A 24,426-nucleotide genomic window follows, 5' to 3' on the forward strand; every position below is an offset into this window, starting at 1 on the left:
CTCATGACCTTTGTTTTTTTCATTTGGAGAACTGGACAGTTGATGGACGTGCTTCCTGTTTCTGGCTGAAAGCCGAAGCATTTGCCAGGCCCACTGGCCAAGGCTCTGAGCCTCTTAATGTTCTGTTTCCAAAGAGAGCTGATGCTCAAAGAAACTCTTGCTGTTCCCTTGAACTGTCAGTGCAAGACAGCAAGAGGGGAGGGTAGAGGGATTCCTTATAAGGACTGTAATAATGGAGAGCAAGAATGTGAAAGTAGAAATAACATAACACGTAAGCGATGCCCACCATTTTCCAAGTAAGGTTGGAAATGTCACAGATATTTTGTTTGAACTCAATGATTCAGTGAAGTGTTAAGTATTGGTATTTACATACATATAAGAGGCTCAAAAAGGTTAATGACTAGGGTTAAGTTGCCTAAGGTCACAGAGATAGTAAGTGACTGGTAGAGTTGTGATTTGAATCCAGGACTTCATCCCACAACATCCTGCTGTCACATGTCAACATATTCACTTCTTAAGTTTATATGAACTTAGCTTTTTCAACATATATTACCTTAGGAACTTTGTTCTTATTTTAAAAAGGCTGACTGATATACTATTGAGAAAGAGGGATTTTTTTTGTTTGGCAAAGCAGGGTCAGTTTGGAGGCTTTTTTTGTTTTGCTTTACCTTTATCATTAACAATCATCCAAGTACTTCTTTCATGAAATATATTTGTAATGACAGAGCTTCCTGAGAAGTTCGGAAAGATCTCCAATGTTTTATTCCTTTATCTACAGTCAATAGAAGTATTTCACTAACATCATAGAAATTTTTTTACAAATTTGCCACGAACATTTGGACTTTTGAATTTTACTTCAGGGCAGTGATATTTACTAAACCATTTAAAATTTAAATTTCATAGACAAGAGAAGAACGGAAAATGGAAGCAATTCTGCAAGCTTTTGCCAGACTTGAAAAAAGAGAGAAAAGAAGAGAACAAGCTTTGGAAAGGATCAGCACGGCCAAAACTGAAGTTAAAACTGAATGTAAAGATGCACAGATTGTCAGTGATGCTGAAGTTGTTCAGGTATTATTTTTCAGGTCTACTTTTATTTTCGAGTTTCCAATAAAATTTCCACACCTGATTTAATTGCATCTATAAAGAACTTTAAATATATATTAGCCTTTCAGTAGCATTCTTCATATCCTGTGAGAATTTAGACTTGAGATGTGAGACCCATACTTGCTTGGTTTTTGAGAGTTTGAAAATTTTTAATTATGTCATGTTATGTTCTGTTTAGTATATACCAGGATTCATAAAGAAATTCGGAGAAGTTAGCTTCTGAAGCAGATCAATGCCATTAGATTTCAACTTCTCACTTACATAAACATGTATCAGAAGTTCCATTCTATTGTATTTTGAATTAGGAACAAGCAAAAGAAGAACCTGCTAGCAAGCCAACTCCTGCCAAAGTAAATAGAACTAAGCAGAGAAAAAGTTTTTCTCGGAGCAGAACTCATATTGGACAGCAACGTCGGAGACACAGAACTGTCAGCATGTGTTCAGATATCCAGCCATCTTCGCCTGATATAGAAGTTACTTCACAACAAAATGATATGGAAAATACTGTACTTGCAATAGAACCAGAAACTGAAACTGCATTAGCAGAAATAATTACTGAAACTGAAGCTCCAGCACTTAATAAATGTTCAACAAAGTACCCCAAAACAAAGAAGGTATGATTCTTAATGGAAGAACTAATTTCAGGTTTTAAAAATTCAATCTGTAACGTCTCATACGTAACAGAATAAGAGGCATAGTTTTTCTACTTGCAGAAGTTTGAGAACTGCAAAACTGTAAAATCAGTCAATATAAATGTGTGCATAATTGTCAAGAAGACAGTTAAAATACTCAGTATATCAGAACTTCCTTTTAGTACTGCAGTTCATTATTTCTTTAATTTTGACTACCCTATATACTAAATGGCCCTTCTCAAAAACAACTGGTCTAAGATGTATTATCTTTTCTTTATTTTTTGTAGTTTTTTTAGTTTATTATTTTCCCATTTTATTATTTTTTAACATGTTTTCTTGAGTTAGTCATTTTACAATGTTGTGTCAAATTCCAGTGGAGAGCACAATTTTTCAGTTATATGTGAACATACATATATTCCTTGTCACATTCTTTTTTGCTGTGAGCTACCACACGATTGTATGTATTTCCCTGTGCTATACAAATAATCTTATTTATCTATTCTACATATGCCTGTCAGTATCTACAAATTTCAAACTCCCAGTCTATCCCTTCCTACCCCCCTCCCCCTCCAGCAGCCACAAGTTTGTATTCTATGTCTGTAAGTCTGTTTGTTTTGTATTTATTTATTTATTTTTTTTAGATTCCATATACGAGCGATCTCATATGGTATTTTTCTTTCTCTTTTCTGGCTTACTTCACTTAGAATGGGTTTCTCTTATGACCTTTCTTTTACAGTTAAGGATTAAGATGTAGGAAGTTACATAACTTGAGTAGCAAAGCCCGGATTCACGGCTGGGCAGTCTGGCTGCTGACTCCATGTGTCTTAGCACTAACAGAACATCCAGTGGGAAAAAAGAGGGAAAGAAAGGGTGCCAAAATGTTTATAGTGATTATCTCTGGGAAGACAGGATGTGGGTAAATTACTTTTTTATTGTGTGTATTTCTGTATGTGTATGTGTGAGACTGTATATGCAAATAGATATATACCACTTTTTCTGCATTTTATACAAATTACATTATAATAAAGAGTATCATTTGATAACTAGATAGAAAAGATATAAATGCCCAGCAAAGAAAATGTGCTTGTGCTGACAAAGGTAATCCTTATTTCCATGCCTATTACAGTTGTATTTTACCAAATAACTAGTCTAGAAAAAAAAAGAAAAAGGTGACTGATCATTATACTTTAGGATCAGGTGTAGTTTATGTAATCAGTAAAGACTTAATTATGTACATTGTAATTAAAAAGTCAACAGAATTAAGAAAAGGATTATGTGAATTTTCAAGGCATGCAAATTTAGGAGATTTCAGACCTCTCAAATCAACAGTGATTGTCAATGCTGACAACTTAAAAACAAACAAAGGATATGCACTAGTCTCAACTGGAGATTCTGATGGGCAGCCAGGGTAGAAAAGCACTCCCTAAAGTCAGGTTTTTCTTAAAAAACTGAACATTTTATACCTCATATAGAAACAGTAACAAACCTCAATCTAGTGTTTGTATTTTTAAGGTGGTACTGAAGTCTCATAGATTTCACTGTTACAAAAACTACCACGTGCTTTATTCCTGCAGAGTATTACTGTATAAAAACTTTTTGTTGTAAGATTAGAGAACCAAGGAAATGTGGAATGACTTAAGAATGGGGTTTTTTGGACATCATAATGATTTAATCTATCATTTTAGATAATAAATCAATTTCAAATTTGGTATAAGAATACTCTGTAGGAGAATCTGTATAATTACATAAATTTTCCTTCTCTCTAGCACTTGGTCAATGAATGGTTAAATGAGAAGAATGAGAAGACAGGAAAACCTGCAGACAGCCTTTCAGAAAGGCCTCTCCGCATAACTACAGATCCTGAAGTGTTAGCTACGCAGCTCAACTCTTTACCGGGTCTCACTTACAGTCCGCATGTATACTCTACTCCTAAGCACTATATTAGATTTACTTCACCATTCCTTTCAGAAAAAAGGAGAAGAAAAGAACCTCCTGAAAACATTTCTGGCTCATGCAAGAAGGTAAACTTTTCTCTGGACATGACAGTCTAGGATGAGCCGATGCCTCTCATTCTTGGTAGTGAAATGCTTTTGGAATCGACTCTACATTTATAAGCTATATAAATAGCTATAAACTGATTTGTATTCATTGATTGTTTTATGTATTTCAGCGGTGGTTGAAACAAGCTCTAGAAGAAGAAAACTTAGCAATTTTACATAGATTTAATTCACCCTGTCAAGAACGATCCAGAAGTCCTACAGTCAATGGTGAAAATAAAAGTCCACTGCTGTTAAATGATAGCTGTTCCCTCCCAGGTAGAATTTTTTTCATTCAGTATTATGTTAGTGTGGGAAGACACGGCAGGACGTATATAGCTTTTACATATACTAGTTATTACTGTGTACCTTACAAAAGCAGCACACCATCACATGAATTTTCTCTTCTGTCCTCCAACATTCTGGATGAAGATAGACCAAAAAAACCTTAATTGGCAGTAGCATGTTCATTGGAGTTTATGGTTGAATTTTGGCTTTTGGGCTAGCTGTTTTTCAAACAGAAAGTTAAATTAACATCTGCACTTGTAAGATTTCTTAGAGATTGCTAGGCCTGTAAGCCTTCTGGCAAGATGATGCTTGCAAATGGTGAAATTAACTAAGCTGGGGGTGGACAGAGATTGCTTCATGCTAGTAATATCTTTAAAAACCCTAAAATTTAGTTTTGCCGTGAAAGTTATAATTATAATTGTTGTTTTGATCTTTTCCACAATATATTATAGCCAATACCAGCAATGTAATTTCTATTATTTCACCAACAGATTTAACTACACCACTAAAAAAACGAAGACTTTATCAGTTGCTAGATTCTGCTTACTCGGAAACCTCCACACCTACTCCTTCACCATATGCTACACCAACTCACGCAGATATTCCTCCCACGGACCCATCATTTGCCACTCCTCCACGGATAAAGTCAGATGATGAAGCTTGCAGAAATGGTTATAAGCCCATATATTCACCAGTTACTCCTGTAACTCCTGGCACACCAGGAAATACCATGCACTTTGAGGTGAGAAATTTAAATGAGAAAAAAAAAATCAGTGGGGATGGGGTTTCTTTAATAGCTTTCCCCCCCATTTATAATTAGTGTACTGAGAGCAGAAAAAAGATTTTTTAATTCGGAACATGCATTTATGTGAATTTCAACTTTAATTAAAATGAACATAACTTTCATCTTATTGATATACAGAGTCAGGCTGACTACATGTATCAAACTGACCTGAAAGCAAATATAAGGGGAGTAGAAATAACACAGAAAGTTTAAAACCAGTGTTTCTCATTTTAAGTTTTCACTGCTATAAATATCATGGGTTTAGTTATATATTTTAATTTTCAAATCCTGATTATTTCTTTTATGTAGAATATTTCTTCCCCAGAAAGTTCTCCAGAAATTAAGAGACGCACTTACAGTCAAGAGGTAAGGAGATACTCAAAAAGGTTTTTTAAATTGGTGACTTTTTCCTAGTGTCATTATTTTGCTTAAATTATTGGTGGATTTAAAAATAAGTAGCTTCAAAATGTGGTTATTTGTATAACTTTTGTTTTTAATTCTGTAAACAGGGATATGAGAGAGCTTCAACCATGTTAACATTGGGGCCTTTTAGAAATTCAAATTTAACTGAACTGGGTCTGCAAGAAATAAAGACTATTGGTTATACCAGCCCCAGAAGTAGGGCTGAAGTCAACAGGCAGTGCCCTGGAGAAAAGGAATGTGTGTCAGATCTTCAGCTGGGACTCGATGCAGCTGAGCAAACTGCCTTACATAAAACCATGGGAACACCTACGCATGACAGGACCGATTCTAACAGCCAGCTGGAATCTGCTCACCCTGGACGGGGTTCACTATATTCTTCCTGGGTAAAGAGTCCTGAGAGAACAGGAGTTAACTTCTCAGTAAACTCGAACTTGAGGGACCTGACACCCTCACATCAGTTGGAGGTTGGAGGAGGCTTCCGAATAAGTGAGTCAAAGTGCCTGATGCAGGATGATACTAGAGGCATGTTTATGGAAACACCTGTGTTCTGTACTTCAGAAGATGGGCTTGTGTCTGGTTTCGGACGGACTGTTAATGACAGTTTGATCGACGGAAGTTGCACACCCCAGAATCCACCACAAAAGAAAAAGGTTACAAATTTAACGATTTATAGTCCTTTTATTAGTGTTTTTTTTTCATACTACTTCTGAGGGTAATTAGTAGGTATAATACGTATTATGTAAGGCATTCATACTTTAGTCATTCATGTTAAATTTTTGATATGTATTTTTAAACCTTTTCTAAATTGCTCAGTTAAATTAGAAAAATGTTTGTAGAGAACTAGAACATTCTAGTACTGGACCATACAGAGATCGAAATCTCAAGATGATTTATTTCATTGAAAGAATAATTTTTAAAGATAACCACTTCCCCACCAAATCAACAACTGTATAGTATTTGTGTTATTACCCTTATTTTACATAGAAGAGGCAGCCCTGTACAGAAGATATACCTCTTTCTTCAGCCTTAGTATCTATCTTTATTATTTAGGCCATGGGTATAAAAGTATTCTGAAAAGTATATAATACTTATCTATTACTATTAATAAACAGTAAGTTCCTTGATTTACCACCACTATTTGGTTGGCGGACTTACTGAGACAATTAGAATGCCTTGTTTCAGTGCAATGGGAGAAATTTCAACACTTATTTATTTGTTAACAGGCTTATTGCTTTGTAAGTCAAAGAATTTTAGTGATGTGTGCTTTTAATTTTTATAACAGAGTCCAGTTGGCAACTTTGTGGGAAGCAATATAGTATAGTGGAAAGAGCACGGGCTTTCAAGTAAGACCTAGGTTCGAATCCCGGCTCCAACACTCACCAGCTGTGTGACCTTGAGTGAGTGAGTTACTCAATTTCCTCATCTGTAAAATGGGGATGATAATATATACCTATTTCATAGGGTTTTTGTTGTGAGGATTAAATGAGATAATGTATGTAAATCACCTAAATATAATGCCTGGCATATATAGTAGGCATTTGATAATTGTTAATTATTATTATTTGTAGAGAATCAAATTTTTTTACATAATTTTCCTAATGTAAATATAGTAATTCTCTTTAGAAAAAAATAGATTGACTCTGACATATCAAACAAGAATAAGAGATTTGCTTTTCCTATCTTTCCTGCTTAAGGTTTCTCTATTAGAATACCGGAAAAGACAGCGTGAAGCTAGGAAAAGTGGCTCTAAGGCGGAACACTTTCCACTGGTTAGTGTATCACCTCACACAAGTGGGAACTTGAGCAGCAGCAGTGGTGATGGGTGTGCCCACAGGAGTGAAAACGGGGAGCAGGCAGAAGGCACTGCTGGCCTACCTTTACCAACACCAGCTACAGTCTATAACGTCACTTCGGAAGAAACCAGCAGTAACTGTGCTATTAAGGAAGCTTCTGTCAGTGAGAAGAATGAACCGGAAGTTCAGTGGTAAGCCTGTTTAAAAAATCTAACTGGTAACCTTAGAATTACAAGTAGTATACCTTACAGTGAAAGCAGTCTTTTTAATTTTGTCATCTAGTCAGGAACTTAACTTTTTACACAGCTGAGTTTGAATGGAGCTATGTTCTTAAAGATTTGAAGTATGCTGTTGGGTGGGGGGACCCCAACTTTCTGTTAATTAATTAACTTTCTACTTCTTTGTTGTTCTCTCAAGACTAAGCACATAGAGGTTGGTGGTCATAATTTTGAAAGATCCTTTTTTTCTGATAGAGTTTTGAACTGGCTATACATTTGCCTATATTCGTTAAGGGCCATTGTGTTTACGCCTTGATAATTTTCACAAATATTCCTCTCTAAAGAACCTTTATTGTAGTCAGCATCCTGTGATTTCTTTACCACCCTTACCAGTGACCTTGAAAAAACAGTGTTCAGTGTTTCTCCAGTAGGAATAGAAGAAGCCGGATCTAGGAGGGTCTTGGCAAAGGGCAGGAGCTCACATTCATACTTTGCTTCGTGGCCCTCTTATCCCTGGGAGCTTCCTGCTAGCCTTACAGTCCAGACACAAGGTAATCTGTAAGGGGTATACTTGGTTCCTTGGGAACCTGAAGTGGCATTCTATATGTCAAATGCTTTCCTTTAATTCCCCTCTCCTGGGTGTCTGCTTCAGTTTTTGAAATACATGAGGATAAAAAAAAAAAAAATCTCAGCTCTGGGAGCTGTTAAGCTTTGAAAACAGCTTTTTTCTCCTAACAAACACCAAAGTATCTTTCCCCAAAAAGCAAAAGCCTTGGTCTAAGGGGATATGTAGACCATCAAGGGACATAGAATGATGTAGTCTGCAGTAGGTTTTGAGCTGATGATACAATTTGATTTTAAAGGACTGCCTCAACTTCAGTGGAGCAAGTGAGGGAGAGGAGTTACCAGAGAGCTTTGCTTCTCAGCGATCACCGAAAAGATAAAGATAGTGGTAAGTGACCTTGTTCCTTGCCCAAAAAGGAGTCAGCTAGTCGATCGCTCCGCACCCTCCTCTGCAGTTCTAATGTTCCCTTTGGGTCTGCTTCTGCTTCACCTCTAGGGGGAGAATCACCATGTGTCCCATGTTCACCGAGTCATGTTCCGTCTCCACCTTCATCTCATTCAAATCACATTCCCCAGTTGCAACCCAAGGGCTCAGTCCCTTCTTTCAGTGAACTTATGGAAGGTCAGTAAGCAGATGACCTATCATGGTTTTTGTTTTCAATACTTTTTAAAATCAAAGGAGAGAGCCTTTCTAAGAAGTTGGTTTGAACAGCAGGATTGACGCTGCAGTGTTTATCATGTAATTTTACCTTTTCTATGGTTTCCTATGCTTTACAGATCCTGATCCTGAAAATCCAGAACCCATGACTACAAGTGAATGTCCATCCCCAGATACTTCCCAAAATGCTTGTAAAAGCCCTTCAAAAATGAGCAAGGTAATAACATTGACTTTTGAATGTGGCCATTTAGAAAAGTGGATGGTAACATGCACATGGAGATTTCTCTGCTGTATGAAGTATCAGTTTCTGATTTCTCTGCACTTTTCCTGTTAAACAAAATTTGACCAAAAGTTCCAAGGTGATAAACGTACTTCAGTAGCTTATATTTGCTCCAAGAGTTCCACCCCTTATTCTAGTGGTGTCTAGGAAATTTACAGCCTTTTCATGAAATATTTGACCACCCAATTCTCAAAAATAGTAAGTAAGGTGACATAATCATTTAACAGAAATGCCATCTCCACCCTGGCTCGTGATCATCCAATGTGGCGTTATCTTTGGAAACTAAAGATGAGGAATCTGAGATTGATTTTTTTCTTTTTCCTTAAAGAACATCATAGTCCAAGTCTACTTGAGTATAATATCTATATTTGAATAATGTAAAAACTTTTACCATAGGGGAGCAAATTAATATACCCAAGCAAATTAGTTATTAGGTTGAGTGCAGAAATTTGAAGTTCTTTCAGAGTAAGGCTCAGAAACAGGTTTCAGTGCTTACAGGGAAAAAGGCAGGTTAAATTTAAAGACCAGTATTTCCTTAACTTGTCTTGAAATAATTCAGCTTAAGCTTATTACCAGAACTCATTGAACTACTTTTTAATAAGTGGCTTTTCATTCTCCCAAGCCTCTGTAATTGTCTCAGACTTGTCTTATTCCCTACCTACCCTCTTTTATATTTAAGTAACATTAAATACCAATAACAACAGGCCTCAGTGTACATAAACTGTTTCTTAAGTCTGTGTAACTTGTTTTCTTTTCACAGCCTGGTTCCCCGGGACCTGTAATTCCTGTTCAACCACTTGGGAAAATACTCACAAAACCAGATTCCCACTGGGAGGGAACAGTTATTGTATCAGAAGCTGAGAATGGTGTTCATCCGAAAACTGAACTCCAACAAAAACAGCTATTAAATAACACCCAAGCACTTTCAAAGAATCCTCCTCCTCAGCCACTTGTCCGTAATTCATCTGAGCAACCTTCACAGAAGCTGCCTTCTGCACCAGTGAAGTTGCACTGTCCTCCGTCACCTCACATAGAAAATCCCCCAAAGTCGTCAACGCCTCACACGCCTGTGCAGCACGGTTATCTGTCACCAAAGCCCCCTTCCCAGCAGTTAGGCTCTCCCTACAGGCCTCACCACTCACAGTCACCTCAAGTTGGAACACCTCAGCGAGAGCCACAAAGAAACTTTTATTCCACAGCACAGAACCTTCAAGCCAACACTCAGCAGGCAACTTCTGGAGCATTATTTACCCAGACACCCTCAGGACAATCTTCAGCAACATACAGTCAGTTTAACCAACAGAGTCTGAGCAGCACGGCACCGCCGCCTCCACCCCCTCCGCCCCCTTCTTCTTCGTCTTATTATCAAAACCAGCAGCCCTCTGCAAACTTTCAGAACTATAATCAGCTTAAAGGTAGTCTTTCCCAACAAACTGTGTTTACATCAGGACCAAGTCAAGCACTTCCTGGCACCTCAAGCCAGCAAACAGTTCCGGGACACCACGTTACTCCAGGGCATTTTTTGCCTTCTCAGAACCCTGCTCTTCACCATCAGACTGCTGCTGCTGCTGCTGCTGCTGCTGTGGTCCCACCCCCTCCTCCGCCACCACCTGCTCCAGGACCACACCTGCTCCAACAGCCGAGTTCCCATCAGCCACACTCTGTAGCACACGTAGTGGGGCCCGTTCACGCCGTCACCCCTGGGTCGCATATTCATTCTCAAACTGCTGGACACCATTTGCCACCACCCCCTCCACCTCCTGGGCCTGCCCCTCATCACCATCCACCGCCCCATCCTTCCACAGGACTCCAAGGTCTGCAAGCACAACACCAGCATGTTGTAAATTCAGCCCCTCCACCACCCCCTCCGCCTCCGCCTTCCAGCGTTTTGGCTTCTGGGCATCACACCACATCAGCTCAAGCCTTACACCATCCACCTCATCAAGGACCTCCACTTTTCCCTTCCAGCGCTCATCCAGCTGTACCACCGTACCCCTCACAAGCAACACATCACACCACTTTGGGACCGGGACCCCAACACCAGCCTTCCGGAGCAGGGCCACACTGTCCATTACCAGTTGCAGGTCCTCATCTCCAGCCCCAAGGACCAAACAGTATTCCAACACCTACTGCTTCAGGGTTCTGTCCTCATCCTGGCTCTGTGGCCCTGCCACATGGGGTTCAAGGACCTCAGCAGGCATCTCCAGTGCCTGGACAGATTCCAATTCACAGAGCACAGGTGCCACCAACATTTCAGAACAACTACCATGGTTCAGGGTGGCATTAAAATGGACTGCAAAAACATTTTTTAAAATGTTCTGTAAGATAAACTGTATATTTCATATGTACCTATTAAGGTACTTTTTAAAGCTTGTACATGAAACTTTGTAAAAAAAAAAAAAAACACCAGTGCTCTTTCATTGTATTTTTCCCACTTCTGCTTTTTAAAATTCCTTAAGAAATGTGCTGTTCAGCCAGTATTAGGGATCTTTACTTTGTAAATGAACGAACATTCCAGCTGTTTTTCTGGCAGTAGATTTGATGCTACATGATCTTTACATTTTTTTTGTTGCAGTTAAATTCATTTAGTGACTGTTTTCTATGTTATTTTATACATATGCATTAAACTACACAGCTAAGTAATGGCACTATGAGGATTTTCTTTTCTTCCTGTCAGCAGTTCTGTGAGTGCATCTTAAATATAAAAAAATGCAATACAGATCTTTATAGTTTGGTGTGGACATGGCTCATTTTGTTTTATCGGTTAATTTGCAAGCAAAATGTAATTTAATGTATAGATGATTTTAATGTCTCCTGACAAACTGTAAATACTGTATTTCTTTCGCGTATATAACTGCTTACAGCTTTTCTCATTTGATATATAGCATTGTACATATGACAAGTCTTTGCAAAACTGTGTGATCTTTGTGAAAGTAGTACAGTATATGGCCTTTAATTTCTTTTTTATTTTAAATATACTGTCACATTGAAGCACTGGTTGGGCATTTTAATTCATGTTAATAAATCACAATTATGTCAGTTTTACCAGATTGTCCTGTACAACTTCTGAGATTGGGAATCTGTTGAAACAAGTGTTTTCACAAAACTTACATTTTCCAGACAGGAGTTTGGAAGGAGGCTTCCATTTTCTTTAGCAACTACTACCCCAGCGGGACTGCAGGAAGCATCAGGAGGCAGTGAGGGCTTGTTCCTGTAATATTCCTACTTGTTATTTTTGCAGGAGCAACAGCTATAGGAAACTACTATGTACATCTACTTATATCTGACATACAAAATGAATTCATTCCATTAAAGCATCACACATAATACAGTTATAGACTATGATTTACAATAACTTTGAAAATCTAGAGTTTACCTAAAAACACAAGCATACGTAATTTGTACATGCCATGATCTACATGGCTGAAATGTACTACCGATGAATCAAAATTATCTTAAAACCTTAAATTAACATTTACTATCTAGCTATAGTATTAAAAACAGTAATAGGAAATTTTAAAAACCTGTTTTAAATATACAAAACTAAAGGAAAAAGGCATTATTTCTAGGATCTCTTAAGTGAAACTAAAATGGCCTCAAATGAACATTTTATTGCTGAAATATAAAATGCTAGTTATTTTCAAAAAATAAAAAATTCTTATCCTTTGTCCTCTACCTTTCAGGAGGCTTAATTAAGTATAACCAATAGTAATGACACTATTTGTCCACACATTTTTCATCATCCAATTACTTGACATACTTTGGCACCATATACAAATTCTGTGTATTGAGAAAAAAGTAAACAGACTAAAAATGATTAAGATTTGGCAGTAATGTAAGTCATGTTTTACACTTTTAATTTCCATTTCCTTTTGAAAATAGCTGATGATACATTAACACAGCTGCGTTTAGGGCTCAAATCCTAATCATCTTCAAGTTTTAGAAGAACTCAGGTCAACTTTTGCCATCCTTGATTTATCAAACAGAATTCTACTTATCGTATTCACTGAAGAAACACTTGTCCAAGGCGAAATGGCTTTACATCATCGGTCCCTTGACAGTTTCAAACACAAAATATAGTTAACTAGCACAGTGAACTGTCCATATTCACACCTCTTTAAAAGGACTATCCTAAAGATTTTTAATTCCTCATACTTTTAGATTTGCCCACTACATAAATAATGTATACAGAAGCTTTTCTGTAAACTGCAGAATCTGAAAATGGGTGAAAACAGTGGAATTTAAGAAGCAATTTCACCTATAAATACAAACTGAAGTTCTCTGCCCAAGTAGAAGGGGTACTTTATCCTAATTAGTTATGGATGATCCAAGTACAGGAAGAAACAAGTTAGTATATCAGTTTTCACCTAGAAAGTTTATGCTTTTTTGAAGCTCCTATATCCTGTTTCTCTCTGCCTTGGCACAGTTCTGTCTAATTTCCAGATAGCCAGCTTATGAGTCTGCTATAATCACATACGTGATTCCCTGCTTGTCATTTTCCATGAAGACTTCACATGGACTAGAGAAAGGAAAAGACAGGACATTCAACTAGAATCACGGAGCTGGCCATAGTGTTCTGCATAACCAGTTGTTCTCATTTAGCTTCTACGCAATCATCATCATCAAGCCACCAAGAATCTGCTAAAAACCGTACTGTAAGTAATATGAACGTACATTCCTTCGAGAGCAATTGCTTTTATACTGTAAGCTAGTTAACCATTTTAGCTTAAGCAACAGATCCTTACATAATTCATAATAATCTAGATTATTTTTGAACATGAGCCAAAACTGCATTAGACAAATTTCATTCAAGTGTGCTTATAACCCTGATAATTCTTACAGACTTAGAGAAGACATACATGTACTCTGGTTCTTGTGAGGACGGTTCCTGTGGAAACTGGATGGCATCACTGGTCTACAGCCGCCATCTGCCACAGAACCTACATGGTAACCTACAGCCTCAAGAGCAAAATTGAGCATGCACATGTCATAAATGAACAGTATGTTCCACCTCACAGCGATATGACTTAATGTTAACTCCTAAGAGGACTGCGTGCCTTGTTCCCTCCCAGTCAACACTGTCAAAAGAAAACAGAAAAAATTGGCAATGATCAAACAAAATGTAATTAGTATGCTTTTGATGAAACATGAATGAAAAAGGATCACTGAAATTCTAGGTAATGCATCTATCTGACAGCATCTGTTCTAGACCTGTCTTCGACACCTTACAAAGCAACGAACAATTTACTCACAATAAACCTTAATGAATGGTTCTACAACTGTATCTCCTGCAATAGGAATGTTGACATTTCCTTTAGTTTTGGTGACACTACACTAAAAATAGCAAATTTTTGTCGATTCTGTCACTTCAAATATAGGCCAATGACCAAGGTAATATCTGGGGGGGAGGAAAGAAACCCAAAACACTTTAATTCTTACAACTGCAAGCACCTCAAACAATGAATTCTTGTTACAATACTTGTTATCTTTTCACAATCTAGTTATTGCAAAGGCATATTGATAAATGTTAATGGACGAAGTCAAGAAAACAGAGGCACCTTGAAGAATGTAAAATTAAAAAAAAAAAAACCCGACATTCAATCCACTGATTTCTAAAAAAGGCTGAATGTACCTCTATATATTACGTTCTAAAATTGTATTGCCTACTATGGTTTGTGTCCAGGATTCTACAATTTTAAGGAAATGCATAAAACAAAATTGTGTGCAACCTGCAAAGGGAAAATCATTTTCTCAGCTTCAGTATGTGGAAAGACAATGGAAAAGCTAGTAAAATTTGCTGTAGCCTCACATAAAACCTGTCTCTGGAATGAATGCAATCACCTTTACCTCCGAGATATTAGTGTTCTGCCCACCGTGCTGCAAATTGTACATATACATACCTTAGTTCTAGACAAACACAAGCGAGCTTCCCCCACCCCCCCATATATATATGTATTTTTTTTTCATTCCACACACTGAACATGTTTCTCTTGTCCAATTTAATCTATGCAGAGTTTAACTTAACAGTGCTTGGAGGAGGCAACACCACATGGTACCAGGCCACCACATTTTTAAAGGGAAACTGCTCTTTTTCCTTAAAAGTATTTTTAATTAAAAATATGCAAAAATACGAATGGGAGTGCTACACTATCATGTATTTTAGAATAAAAAGCATGTGTTTTCTATCTTTAAAGTGCCATATAGGGAATGACAAAACCTGGAGCCACTTTGTTTAAAATCCAATGCAAAAGGACTGTCATGGAATGAAAAGTTGGCACAACTCCTTGGAGCAGTTAAAGTCTGTTACATGCAACTTAGGCTACAAAGCACTCAAGACTGGGTAGCTTTTCTGAAATTTGAGTCCCCATCCCATATTTAATGGAAATGAACATTTACAGGGTGCATTTACATACACTATAATACAGGAATGATGTCCCTTTGCTGGAAGATAAAATTGTACATTTCCTTGCTATTTCTTGGTTCCAACTTGATAATTTCTTAAGATTGTAAATTATATAGTACTCAGCTAAAATATTTCTTCATAAATAGTTACAAAACCTGCCGAAACACAAGAAGGAAAGTATTTTTCGTTCAAAAAAATTGACATTTGAATGTCACACAACACAAGAAACAATGCTTAGAGACATGTTATTGTTTCCAGAAGAAAGTGGGTCAGTAAACTACTAAGCTGAAGACAAAAGACTGCCCTTCCCCAGGATCACAGTGCACAAAAAGCAAAATGTCAAACGACAGTACCTCAAAGCAAAATAAAGGTCTGAGGATGAAGCCAGCTCACTTGTAATCCTGTTAAAGAGCGAGAGTCCCCCTTTAGGGCCAATGCACTGGACAACACGTGCCAGCTCAGAACGCTCGTGCGCAGAATCCGCTAAGAATTCAACCAAGGATGCCGGAGGCATTCACCAGCCGAGGCTCGTTTTTCGGGAACCATTTCTAACATCGGGATCAGGAAATCTGTAAACTGTGCAGCATCTTCATGGGGCCAACCGTACTTTTCCACGAGTACATCAAAGAGGCTCCAGGGCTTCAGCTTGGTGATGTGCCGCAGCTCTCCTACGGGAAAGACAGGCAGCGTCAAGGCCGCTCCCAGGCTGCGCCTTTCACTGACGCACACACCCACCTGCTCAACACCAGGCGGCACCGCAGGCCAGCTCTCACACACAGGATAATTGTAAACTGTCTACATGCCTGTGTCATGTTTCAAGCGGGCTTGGGGAATGCAAGCAGGGGTCCATCTGTACCAGCTTTAGTTTCTTTAAGCAGAGCGAGCTAGGGATGCTCAGAATATTTACTTTTGCTAAGACTGAGGCACTCTCACTCCACCTTGGATTCTTTTTTTTTGCAATTTGCAAATTTGCTTAGAAAAAACTTTAAGCTTTATTTAAACTCCTTGAACCATTATTTCTGCAGGTAACTATGCAAAGAAAAGTCTTTTCCACTGGAACAGTGCTTGGGCGAGAGAACTTTCTGTGATGGGAGAGATGTTCTGTATCTATGCTAATGTGGCAGCTGCCTATGTGGCTACTGAGCATTTGGAATGGGGACAGTCTGACTAAGGAACAGAAGTTTAATTTTAATTTGTTGCACGTTAAACAGCCACATGTAGCTAGCGGCTACTGCACCGGTCAGCACAGCTCTAGGGCCAACCCAAATCAAGTACCATTCACCTGTCCACATTTGCTGTGACGTCTATGCTATCAGGACATCAATTATACTTTTCAAACGTGCTGAAGTTATACTTTTCAAAACGTGCTAACTGCAGTAAGAAAAGTGTGGGTTATGAGCAGCCCTGGCTGACCTACAGAGTAACTAACAAGCTAGTAAATGGTCTGCAATCCATTACAGCCTTTCTCACAGAAGGAAAAAGTGGTTATTTTAAAGTCAAACTGCCAGAAGGACAGATTGACCATCTTTAAGAATAACTCATTTTCCGTGCCTGTTAGAACTTTTCACAGGATGCCACACAGGACATGCGCATCAACAGGCCTCCCCGGTGCCCTCAGTGTCCGGCCCGCAGTCCCCGCAGACAGCACTGCACCCCACTCCCCAGGTCCCCGGGCCCAGGCTGGCCAGAGCCCTGCGTCCGGCAGCTGAGAGGCAGGCACCTGCCAGGCGCCCTTGCACAAGGGTGGGTTCCTCTCTCCTCTTGCACCTGCTGTAACTTAACCAACAAGGTGAATTTGTGCGTGTTATGCGTTAACAGAGAATCAGTCCTGCGCTTACAAAGGTCTTCTCAGGAGGCCTGGTCTGCTTCACCCATTTATTCAACTCAGTGTAGGAACATACCCCTTCCTCTTTCTTTAATCATGAGGAAGATAAAAACGCCACAGAAAATCACAAAAGCAAAAGGGAAAAACGACCTGTACTCCACCCCACAATGACCTTTCCTTTTAGCCTAGACTTTCAATGCACATTCTCATGAACTGGTTTGTCTACAGAGTCGTAATCATGACGTAAACACAATGCCGAATACAGAAACCATCAGCAGGTAGTAAGTTTCTGGCTCCCACGTGAGGGCAGGGGACGGAGTTAAGTGTGGCTTCTAGACCGCAGGGCAGCTCTGTCCTCAGGAAGCAGGTGGACCCGCCGGCTCAGAGAAGGAAGTTTCCCTCCCGGGACAGGAAACAGTCTCAGTGAGAACAAAGTGTGAGCCATCAGCGAATGTTCACCCCTTTAACCTGGAAATTCCAGTTCCAGAATTCAGCCTAAAGAAATAACGCTGGCATCCACCACCTCCCCTCAGATATGCTCACTGCAAAATTACACACTTATAAAGTTGTAAGTGCTCTATAATTGGAGAACAGTGGTTAAAAAAACAAACAGCCACAGTACATCCACTCGAGGAGTACTATTTAATGTTACTTAATAACAAGGGGGAAATAATACGATAACAAGCTCAGTAGTAACAGAAGTCAAAACCATGTACTACGTATGATCCCAGAAGTAACTGTCAAAGTGCCCACAAGGACGTAAAGCAGGTGCCCCTAAACACCAGCTTTGTTTTATGGTTGTTTCTTTTATTTTTTTGCATTTTCTCTAACACAGCTCTATGGCTTTTACAGTGACTGCTGATCTTACCAGAGCAAGGTGCGAGCACACTGAGAAACCACACGCCTCCCGTGGTAAAACCAGCTCTGTGCGGAGAAGACATTCTCATCTCGGACAAACACACCCCCCAGGATTGCAAATGAGAAAAACTGCTGAGAAGTCTGCTCGGAACACAGGGATCTACTCCCGAGGGCTCAGTGCTCAGAGTGACTAAAATCCACCAACAGGCAGCAAGTCAGTACAATCTTTCATGACGAGAGCTACACTTTACCATGACAGCTGCACTATAAACCAAAAAAAAACATTTCCAAAGAAAATCCTAAAGCATCTAACAGACTTTTGACCAGGTAATCCCACACAAAAACTGTATGTGCAAAGACGCTGTCTGTAATAGGAAAATACGCAATACGCCAAGTAGTTCGAGTACCGGCAGGCATTCAACGCATAGTAATACAGCACCGTAACAGCAGCAAACTGCCTCTGCAAAGAACAAGTATGTGGACTGTGGATCTAGGTGGGAAACTCTATCATGCCAAGAAAACCAGGAATTACACTCACCTAGGCCCTACGATCATACGTACAAATTCTTATGTTCAATTCAGTGATAAGAATAAACGCTGCCCTGTAACACGTCATAAAGGTCACTTGAAACAACCCCTAAGCTCCCAGGCTGGTGCATATGCTGTCAGAAACACCAAGAACAAGTCCCTCCAAGGAGCCAGGGTCTCAGGTCCACTCAAATGGCCCAGCCCTACTCGTAACACACAACAAAGACAGCCACCTCCACTTCCACCACACACAATAAAAACAAAAATAAAACAACCAGATAACAAAACATTTTAACAATAATTTTTAATTACTTGCTCCTATTGTAAAAATATCTTTTACCCTGACAATCTTTTCTCTTAGGAAAATACACCAAGATATTACGTTGTACTGAAACAAACTGCCAATAACTGAACACTTGACTGCGACCATCTTAATTTTTCAAACCCTTTCCAGGCCCGACTCCCCACAAGCTCCTCAACTGGTCCAAGTCAAGAGGGCATCTGCCCGGCTTCACTGCCTGCACCAGCGGAAATGCCATGACAAAGGTTTCAACTTGAAGCCAAGAAAATCAAGTGAAGGCAGTGCCCAGACTGTGTGGGCCAAACCCCACAAAGGGGCTCTTCACAGAAATGAGAGACTGTTGATTTTTAGACGATTCTGGAGATCAGTTACAATCACTCTAGCAAGTTTCATCTCAAACACTAGAAATTAAGAATGGTGTCTCTTTTAAAACCCAGCTCCTGAGTTTCACCCTCAGTTCTCTGTCCACCCCCTCCCTTCTACCCGACATCACTTATCTTGAGCCCGTCCTGCAAAGAGTCCCTGGGCTACACAGAAGTTCCCCACATGCTTTGAAATTTTCCATTGTATTTAAGAAAGTTTTTGGCCTGATACACAATATCGCTTATATAGATTATAAAACACTTAATGCCCTCATCCACAATCAAACAGTTTTCTTTCTTTTTAAAGCTGTCTCCTCTCATACTTTCATTCTCAATACAGCAATTTTTACTAACATGACAGCTTCTGACAGGTCGACAGAACACCCGTGAGTCAGGTGTGCCCCTGGCTATGCCCCTCTTCCCACCACCACCTCAGGGCTGGGGCCCCTCTGGAGGACCACTCCCTTCCCAGGTTCATGTCTTAGTCCGGTCAGGCTGCTATCACAAAACAGGACTGACAAGGTAGCTTATAAACAACAAGTTTCTTTCTCACCGTCCTGGAGGTGCCAGTGCGGGCAGGTGAGAGCCCTCTTCCGGGTCACAGACTTCCTGCTCTGTTCTCACACGGTGGAAGGGGTGAGTGAGCTCTCTGGACCTCTTTATAAGGCACCAGACCCATTTATGACTTCACCCACCTTCCAACAGCCTGCTCCTAACATGGTCACCTTTGGATTTCCACACGAGTGGGTGGAGGGACCACACAGACACGCAGACCACGGCAGGACAGGACAGGGACAAAATCCTTAGGCGCTCATTTCTACTGGGCCACACCTGGACACACCAGTCAAGATGGTCTTTCTTAATCATCTTTGGTGGCTAATGCCCACATCCAAAGGAATAACCAGCAGATGAAACCTTAACGGGTGAGAACAGTAATTACATTCCCTGCCAAAAAATCCAGCTCAATTTTAAAATGCCTGGACCAAGAAATAATTGAAAATAGTATCATTTTACTCTGAATTGTAAGCAACAAGATGACACTTAGCTGCATTTGATATTCAGCTTCAACACACAGACCCTGCTCCTCCTCTCTGACCTCGGGGTGGGGAAGAAACCTGCTCCCCTCCCAGTAGGACGAGGGGCAGGCAGACCTGCTGTTTGCTCCGTCTGTCCCAACTGCTTTTCAATGTGACGGAAGCAAATTCACAGCAGTTTCCATCCTGCCTTTCTCTTTATCAGCTCTGGCAGAAAGGTATTTAAAAAAAAATTTAAATGAAGACATACAAGGTCCTGTAATTTCTGAAACGTACCCTCGCACTCCTTCCCAGCAGCAGCACACCAAAACACGTTTTCAGTGCAGCAAAAACCCACCGCACCCTGAGGGACACGGCGAAATCGACTTCGCTGACAGGTCCTCATTCCTCACGTAATATTACTCCTGTCACTCCCACAAAGACCCTAAATTCCTTCTGATCTCCAGTTACTATAAATAATAATCAGGAAAGAAATGAAGTCCCAATTCCCGGTCATTTTAGGGGCTTTCTTGCCTAATCATCCAAAAAAGGGAAAGGACTCTAGTTACCACAGGCACACCGAGTGCAGACGTTCCTGGTCTGTCCCTGCCGAGGCTCCAGACGCACTGCGCCCTGCGGGTCACCTTCTAACAAGCTCCTCAGGAAGAACCCCGCACCCGGCCCTGAAGCGCACAGGCCACAGCGACGTGGGGACGCAACGGCAAGCCCTCCGCACGCCCAGCCTGGCGCCAGTCCCTCAGGCGTCGCTTACCACATCCTCTCAAGGACGCCCAGAGCAGGCGTGAGGAGGGGGTCCAAGCCCCCGCTGGCGCTGGACTGGCCCTCAGTGGTGCCACCCTCGGGCCTGCAGCTCAGGCCAGTGGCAAAGCCTAACAGGAACGAGAGAGCCCAGAGCAGCCGACTCCAGCAGCAAACCAGGCCACAGGCTGCAGGCAGGTGTGCCTTCAAATACTTCACCTGACCCTTCAAGGCCCTTCCTCTGCCCCTCTTCATCTTTCCCACGTGCGCAGGACTGGTACCTCACCCACGAAGGACAGAGGAACACAGAGCACAGTCATTCTAAACGGCTCCTTGCTGCAGGAAAGGTCAGGGCAGCACAATTAGAGGGAACACCCTCGTGTGCCTTCGTTGGCTGTTGTTCCTCCCCATGCCTGGTGCCTAAGTCAGGGGACAAGGCTTCCACAGCCCACTCCCTAGAGGAGTAGGTGCTGTGGTCCAGAGCCCCCCTGGGCCTTCTCCTGTCCCCTGCAGAGCACCGCAGGCCAATACTGCTGTCTACTTCCATGAAGATTAAAGATGACGCTGGTAGCCCCAGGCCACCCTCCCCACCAAGCCCCCATCAGACAGTGCTGAAGGTTATGGCCAAGGGCAGGTCATCCACCAGCCAAGGGCTCCGGAGGCCCAGGCTCTCCCACAAGCTCTGAAGACACTGAAATGTGGAAGAACGATTAAAATAAACACTATTTCCCAAGTCACACTGAATCCCAGTCCATAAAAATCCAGAGCTTTTCCTTGCTTCAACTGTTCTCAAACGGCAAAGCCACCTTACTGCCCTTATCCCCACCTGAGACTGTGTGTGAGTGTCTGTGTGTGGTGAGGGGATCTCTGTACCTGCTCAGATCACCCAGTGTCGAAGACCAAATTTTCAAAAACAAAACTGATACAAGTCTGAAGAAAATTCTTCCCTGACAATCTTTTCCCCTTGTGATAAGCTTTAAAAAGGAAATGACAGAACAATTGCATCTGGTTACTTATTTCACAGGTTATGCACGGGCTGGTCCAAGCAAAGCTGAGGGCTGTGGTCAGCGCACTCTGAGAAGGTGGAGCAAGAAACCACCATCTTCGGCGTGGCTGGTGTGCAGGTCGTGTGCATAAACAGGGAGGTGGGATTTAAAAGACAAGACAGGACTGGTTAGCTGAACGTCATCATAGTGTATCATAAAAGGTTATTACTCTACAAGAATTCTTTATCTCACAGGAAAATAGAGAATCAAACTGGTTATTCAAATTTGGCTAAAGCAGAGGAAATGGCCTATCTAGTACCTACAGAAATTTCTACAAACTCCAAGTTCTGCTCCCATCAACTTTAAAAAGTTCTTTTTTTAAAGGGTGCTACAACACCTCCAAAAATAAAAGAAAAATCTAAGCTGGAAAAGACATGAATTACAAGGACCATTTATGCTCACACGAAAGATTATGGCATGGAGCAGGGGGGTGGGGGGCATTCTTTAAAAATAAACTCCCTGGAGCTTTTGGGTATTTTTTTAAATTGATCATTTACCAGGGACTATTCACAGCAAAGAAAGGGTTGTTCTGAGTCACACGAAGGGAAATCAACAAGAACTAAAATATGAAATAAATCACCTGTAATACAGTGTGAGGCAGTGTAAGGGAGAGTAAAGTTTGATTTACAGGAATGTGAGGCACACAGGGCTCCAAAGGCCCACAACCCTACCCACAGAGACAGCTCAGACAGGTCCGAGGGCGCAGATGGACGGTCACTAAGTCCAGGCTCTAGGCCACCTCTGCTCCACTGCAAAAACACCTCGGCTCCAGGAACAATGTGTGAAATACAAAGGTTAACTCTAGCCGGTTCCTAAAAGTCACTTAAACTCCTTTTTATAAATACATGAATACACAGATTGGTGCTTAAAGTAAAAGAAAGGTGTGGAGGAGATAAAGGATTTCAGGAACGCTGTTTTCTTACAAAATTCTTACTCCACAGATCAGATGGTTCGTTATTTCTTGAGCACTTTCTTCAGCAGAATCCCCTGGTGGTAAAAGTCCAGATCTTTCTCCACTGCCTAAACGTGAATGCACAATTTCTCCTTTTGGGAGAGTATTATGCTGAAAATTAGTGTTGCATAAATACCGTTACCTTTTCTGGTGAAAAACTCCTTGGAATATTTCCCCAACATAGCGTATTTTCGAGGGACTTTCCCCAGCAGTTCAATGATCAATGCTATGTGATCTGCATTGGGAAACATTGCCAGCAAAACAGAAACACACGACAGTTTAATCAGTACACTGCATGCAGACACTGCCACCGCCCGCGCAGACAGAAACAGAGGCCACCTGAACCATCAGAGCACAGTTCTGCCCTTGCGGCAGGATTCAGGCCACCGCAGAGAGGGGGCTGACGCACAGGGTGACCGCAGCACACGGCCAAACGCAGTCTTCCCTCTCAACTTGGAAATCAGCATAGGAAGTCTGCTGGGTTGCTTTGGGAATTTAGCAGAAATGCCTTTGTCAGCATTTATGCTACGATCGGCAGCTGCTATTCCGTTTCTGTCTGCATCGTGGCGCTTTTCAAAAAGAAGAGGTACTACCTCTGCGATTGAAGAATTCCCGAGAATATTTTCCAGACAGAGCAAAGTGCCTTGGGATACTGCCTAGCAGCTCTATGATGTGGGCTATGTGGTCTATGGAGGAGAGAAAAAAAAGGATACGGGAATGGGAGGGGGAAAGGGAAGGATGGGATAAAAAAAAAGAGGGGGGAAAATTGAAATTAGTAAAAAATCAGAAATAGATTCAAATCAACAATGTCTGCAGCACATCCATGCAGAGGCTTCTGGGACTGGCAGGTGTCAGGAACCATCTGGAGCATTAACAAGGACTGACGCCAGCTCACCCCAGGCCACCGCAGCATAGCAAGCAAATAAGCATGGAGATGGTCAGGTTTGCAGATGGAATTCAAGCCAGAATTCCTTGGTTTTCAACTCAGCCCCCAACAGAACAGAGAAATGGGCAGTGATGAGTGGACAAAAGGACCAAGGAGAGGCTTCGCGTCTGTGCGGCCTGTCCCCTCCCGCCAGCTGGGTTCGGGCCCACGGGAGCAGGCTGAAGCCCAAGGGCTCCCTGCAGTGTCACCTATGCCAAGAGGCGCTGCCCATTCACTGTCACTGGAGGGGCTTCAAGTTCAAAGGGAAAGCATTTGAATTTGGTGTTTGAAAACCAAAACACAGTCCTATTTTGGTACAAAAACACAGTATTCTCCGGAAGTTCAGGACTCTCAGGAGACTCAGAAGGAGGGATTCAGCAGGCAGCAATACTCACCTTCATCTCTGGAATAGTCTTCCCCAGAATGTGGTTCAAACAAATAATCTCCCGTTGCCAGCTCAAATGCCTAGGATACAACAGATGACATGCTAAGCATTTCACAGAGACCGGCCCCAGCCAGCAGCTTCATCTGGTACAAAAGACCTACATTTTATGAGGATACGAATTAAACCAAAAAGCCTCCTAAAGGGGCTCAACACCAGGTTTTCCTTCTTCCCGAAAGTTCAAAAAAGCTTCAGAAATATTCCTGTATCTCTCTGCTTCGTTCTGCAGGAA

General features: G+C 41.1%; 2 protein-coding genes across 18 annotated transcripts in view; one reads left to right on the forward strand and one right to left on the reverse strand.

The window, feature by feature from the left end:
* Positions 1-11,825, forward strand: part of KMT2E (lysine methyltransferase 2E (inactive)) — a 78,319-nt gene extending 66,494 nt beyond the window's left edge. For 2 of the 3 annotated variants that reach the window (XM_072965187.1, XM_015234526.3), the window contains 12 exons: positions 904-1,068; positions 1,410-1,718; positions 3,503-3,757; positions 3,907-4,051; positions 4,552-4,802; positions 5,154-5,210; positions 5,354-5,917; positions 6,962-7,251; positions 8,142-8,230; positions 8,339-8,464; positions 8,620-8,717; positions 9,541-11,825. In XM_072965187.1, the coding sequence (XP_072821288.1) occupies positions 904-1,068; positions 1,410-1,718; positions 3,503-3,757; positions 3,907-4,051; positions 4,552-4,802; positions 5,154-5,210; positions 5,354-5,917; positions 6,962-7,251; positions 8,142-8,230; positions 8,339-8,464; positions 8,620-8,717; positions 9,541-11,067 (3,876 nt within the window). In that variant the 3' untranslated portion in view covers positions 11,068-11,825. The remainder of the gene's footprint in view (positions 1-903; positions 1,069-1,409; positions 1,719-3,502; positions 3,758-3,906; positions 4,052-4,551; positions 4,803-5,153; positions 5,211-5,353; positions 5,918-6,961; positions 7,252-8,141; positions 8,231-8,338; positions 8,465-8,619; positions 8,718-9,540) is intronic. The other variant, XM_072965188.1, reaches the window with a different exon arrangement.
* A 3,586-nt stretch (positions 11,826-15,411) lies between these two features.
* SRPK2 (SRSF protein kinase 2) overlaps positions 15,412-24,426 on the reverse strand; it is a 213,917-nt gene continuing 204,902 nt past the window's right edge. For 9 of the 15 annotated variants that reach the window (XM_072965195.1, XM_072965200.1, XM_072965189.1 and 6 more), the window contains 4 exons: positions 24,148-24,217; positions 23,421-23,513; positions 22,970-23,062; positions 15,412-15,851 (listed from right to left, as the gene is read on the reverse strand). In XM_072965195.1, coding sequence (XP_072821296.1) covers positions 15,667-15,851; positions 22,970-23,062; positions 23,421-23,513; positions 24,148-24,217 — 441 coding nt within the window. In that variant the 3' untranslated portion in view covers positions 15,412-15,666. The remainder of the gene's footprint in view (positions 15,852-22,969; positions 23,063-23,420; positions 23,514-24,147; positions 24,218-24,426) is intronic. The other 6 variants (XM_072965192.1, XM_072965196.1, XM_072965202.1 and 3 more) reach the window with 2 other exon arrangements.

Source organism: Vicugna pacos, chromosome 7, assembly GCF_048564905.1.
Source record: "Vicugna pacos chromosome 7, VicPac4, whole genome shotgun sequence".
NCBI classification, from domain to species: domain Eukaryota; kingdom Metazoa; phylum Chordata; class Mammalia; order Artiodactyla; family Camelidae; genus Vicugna; species Vicugna pacos.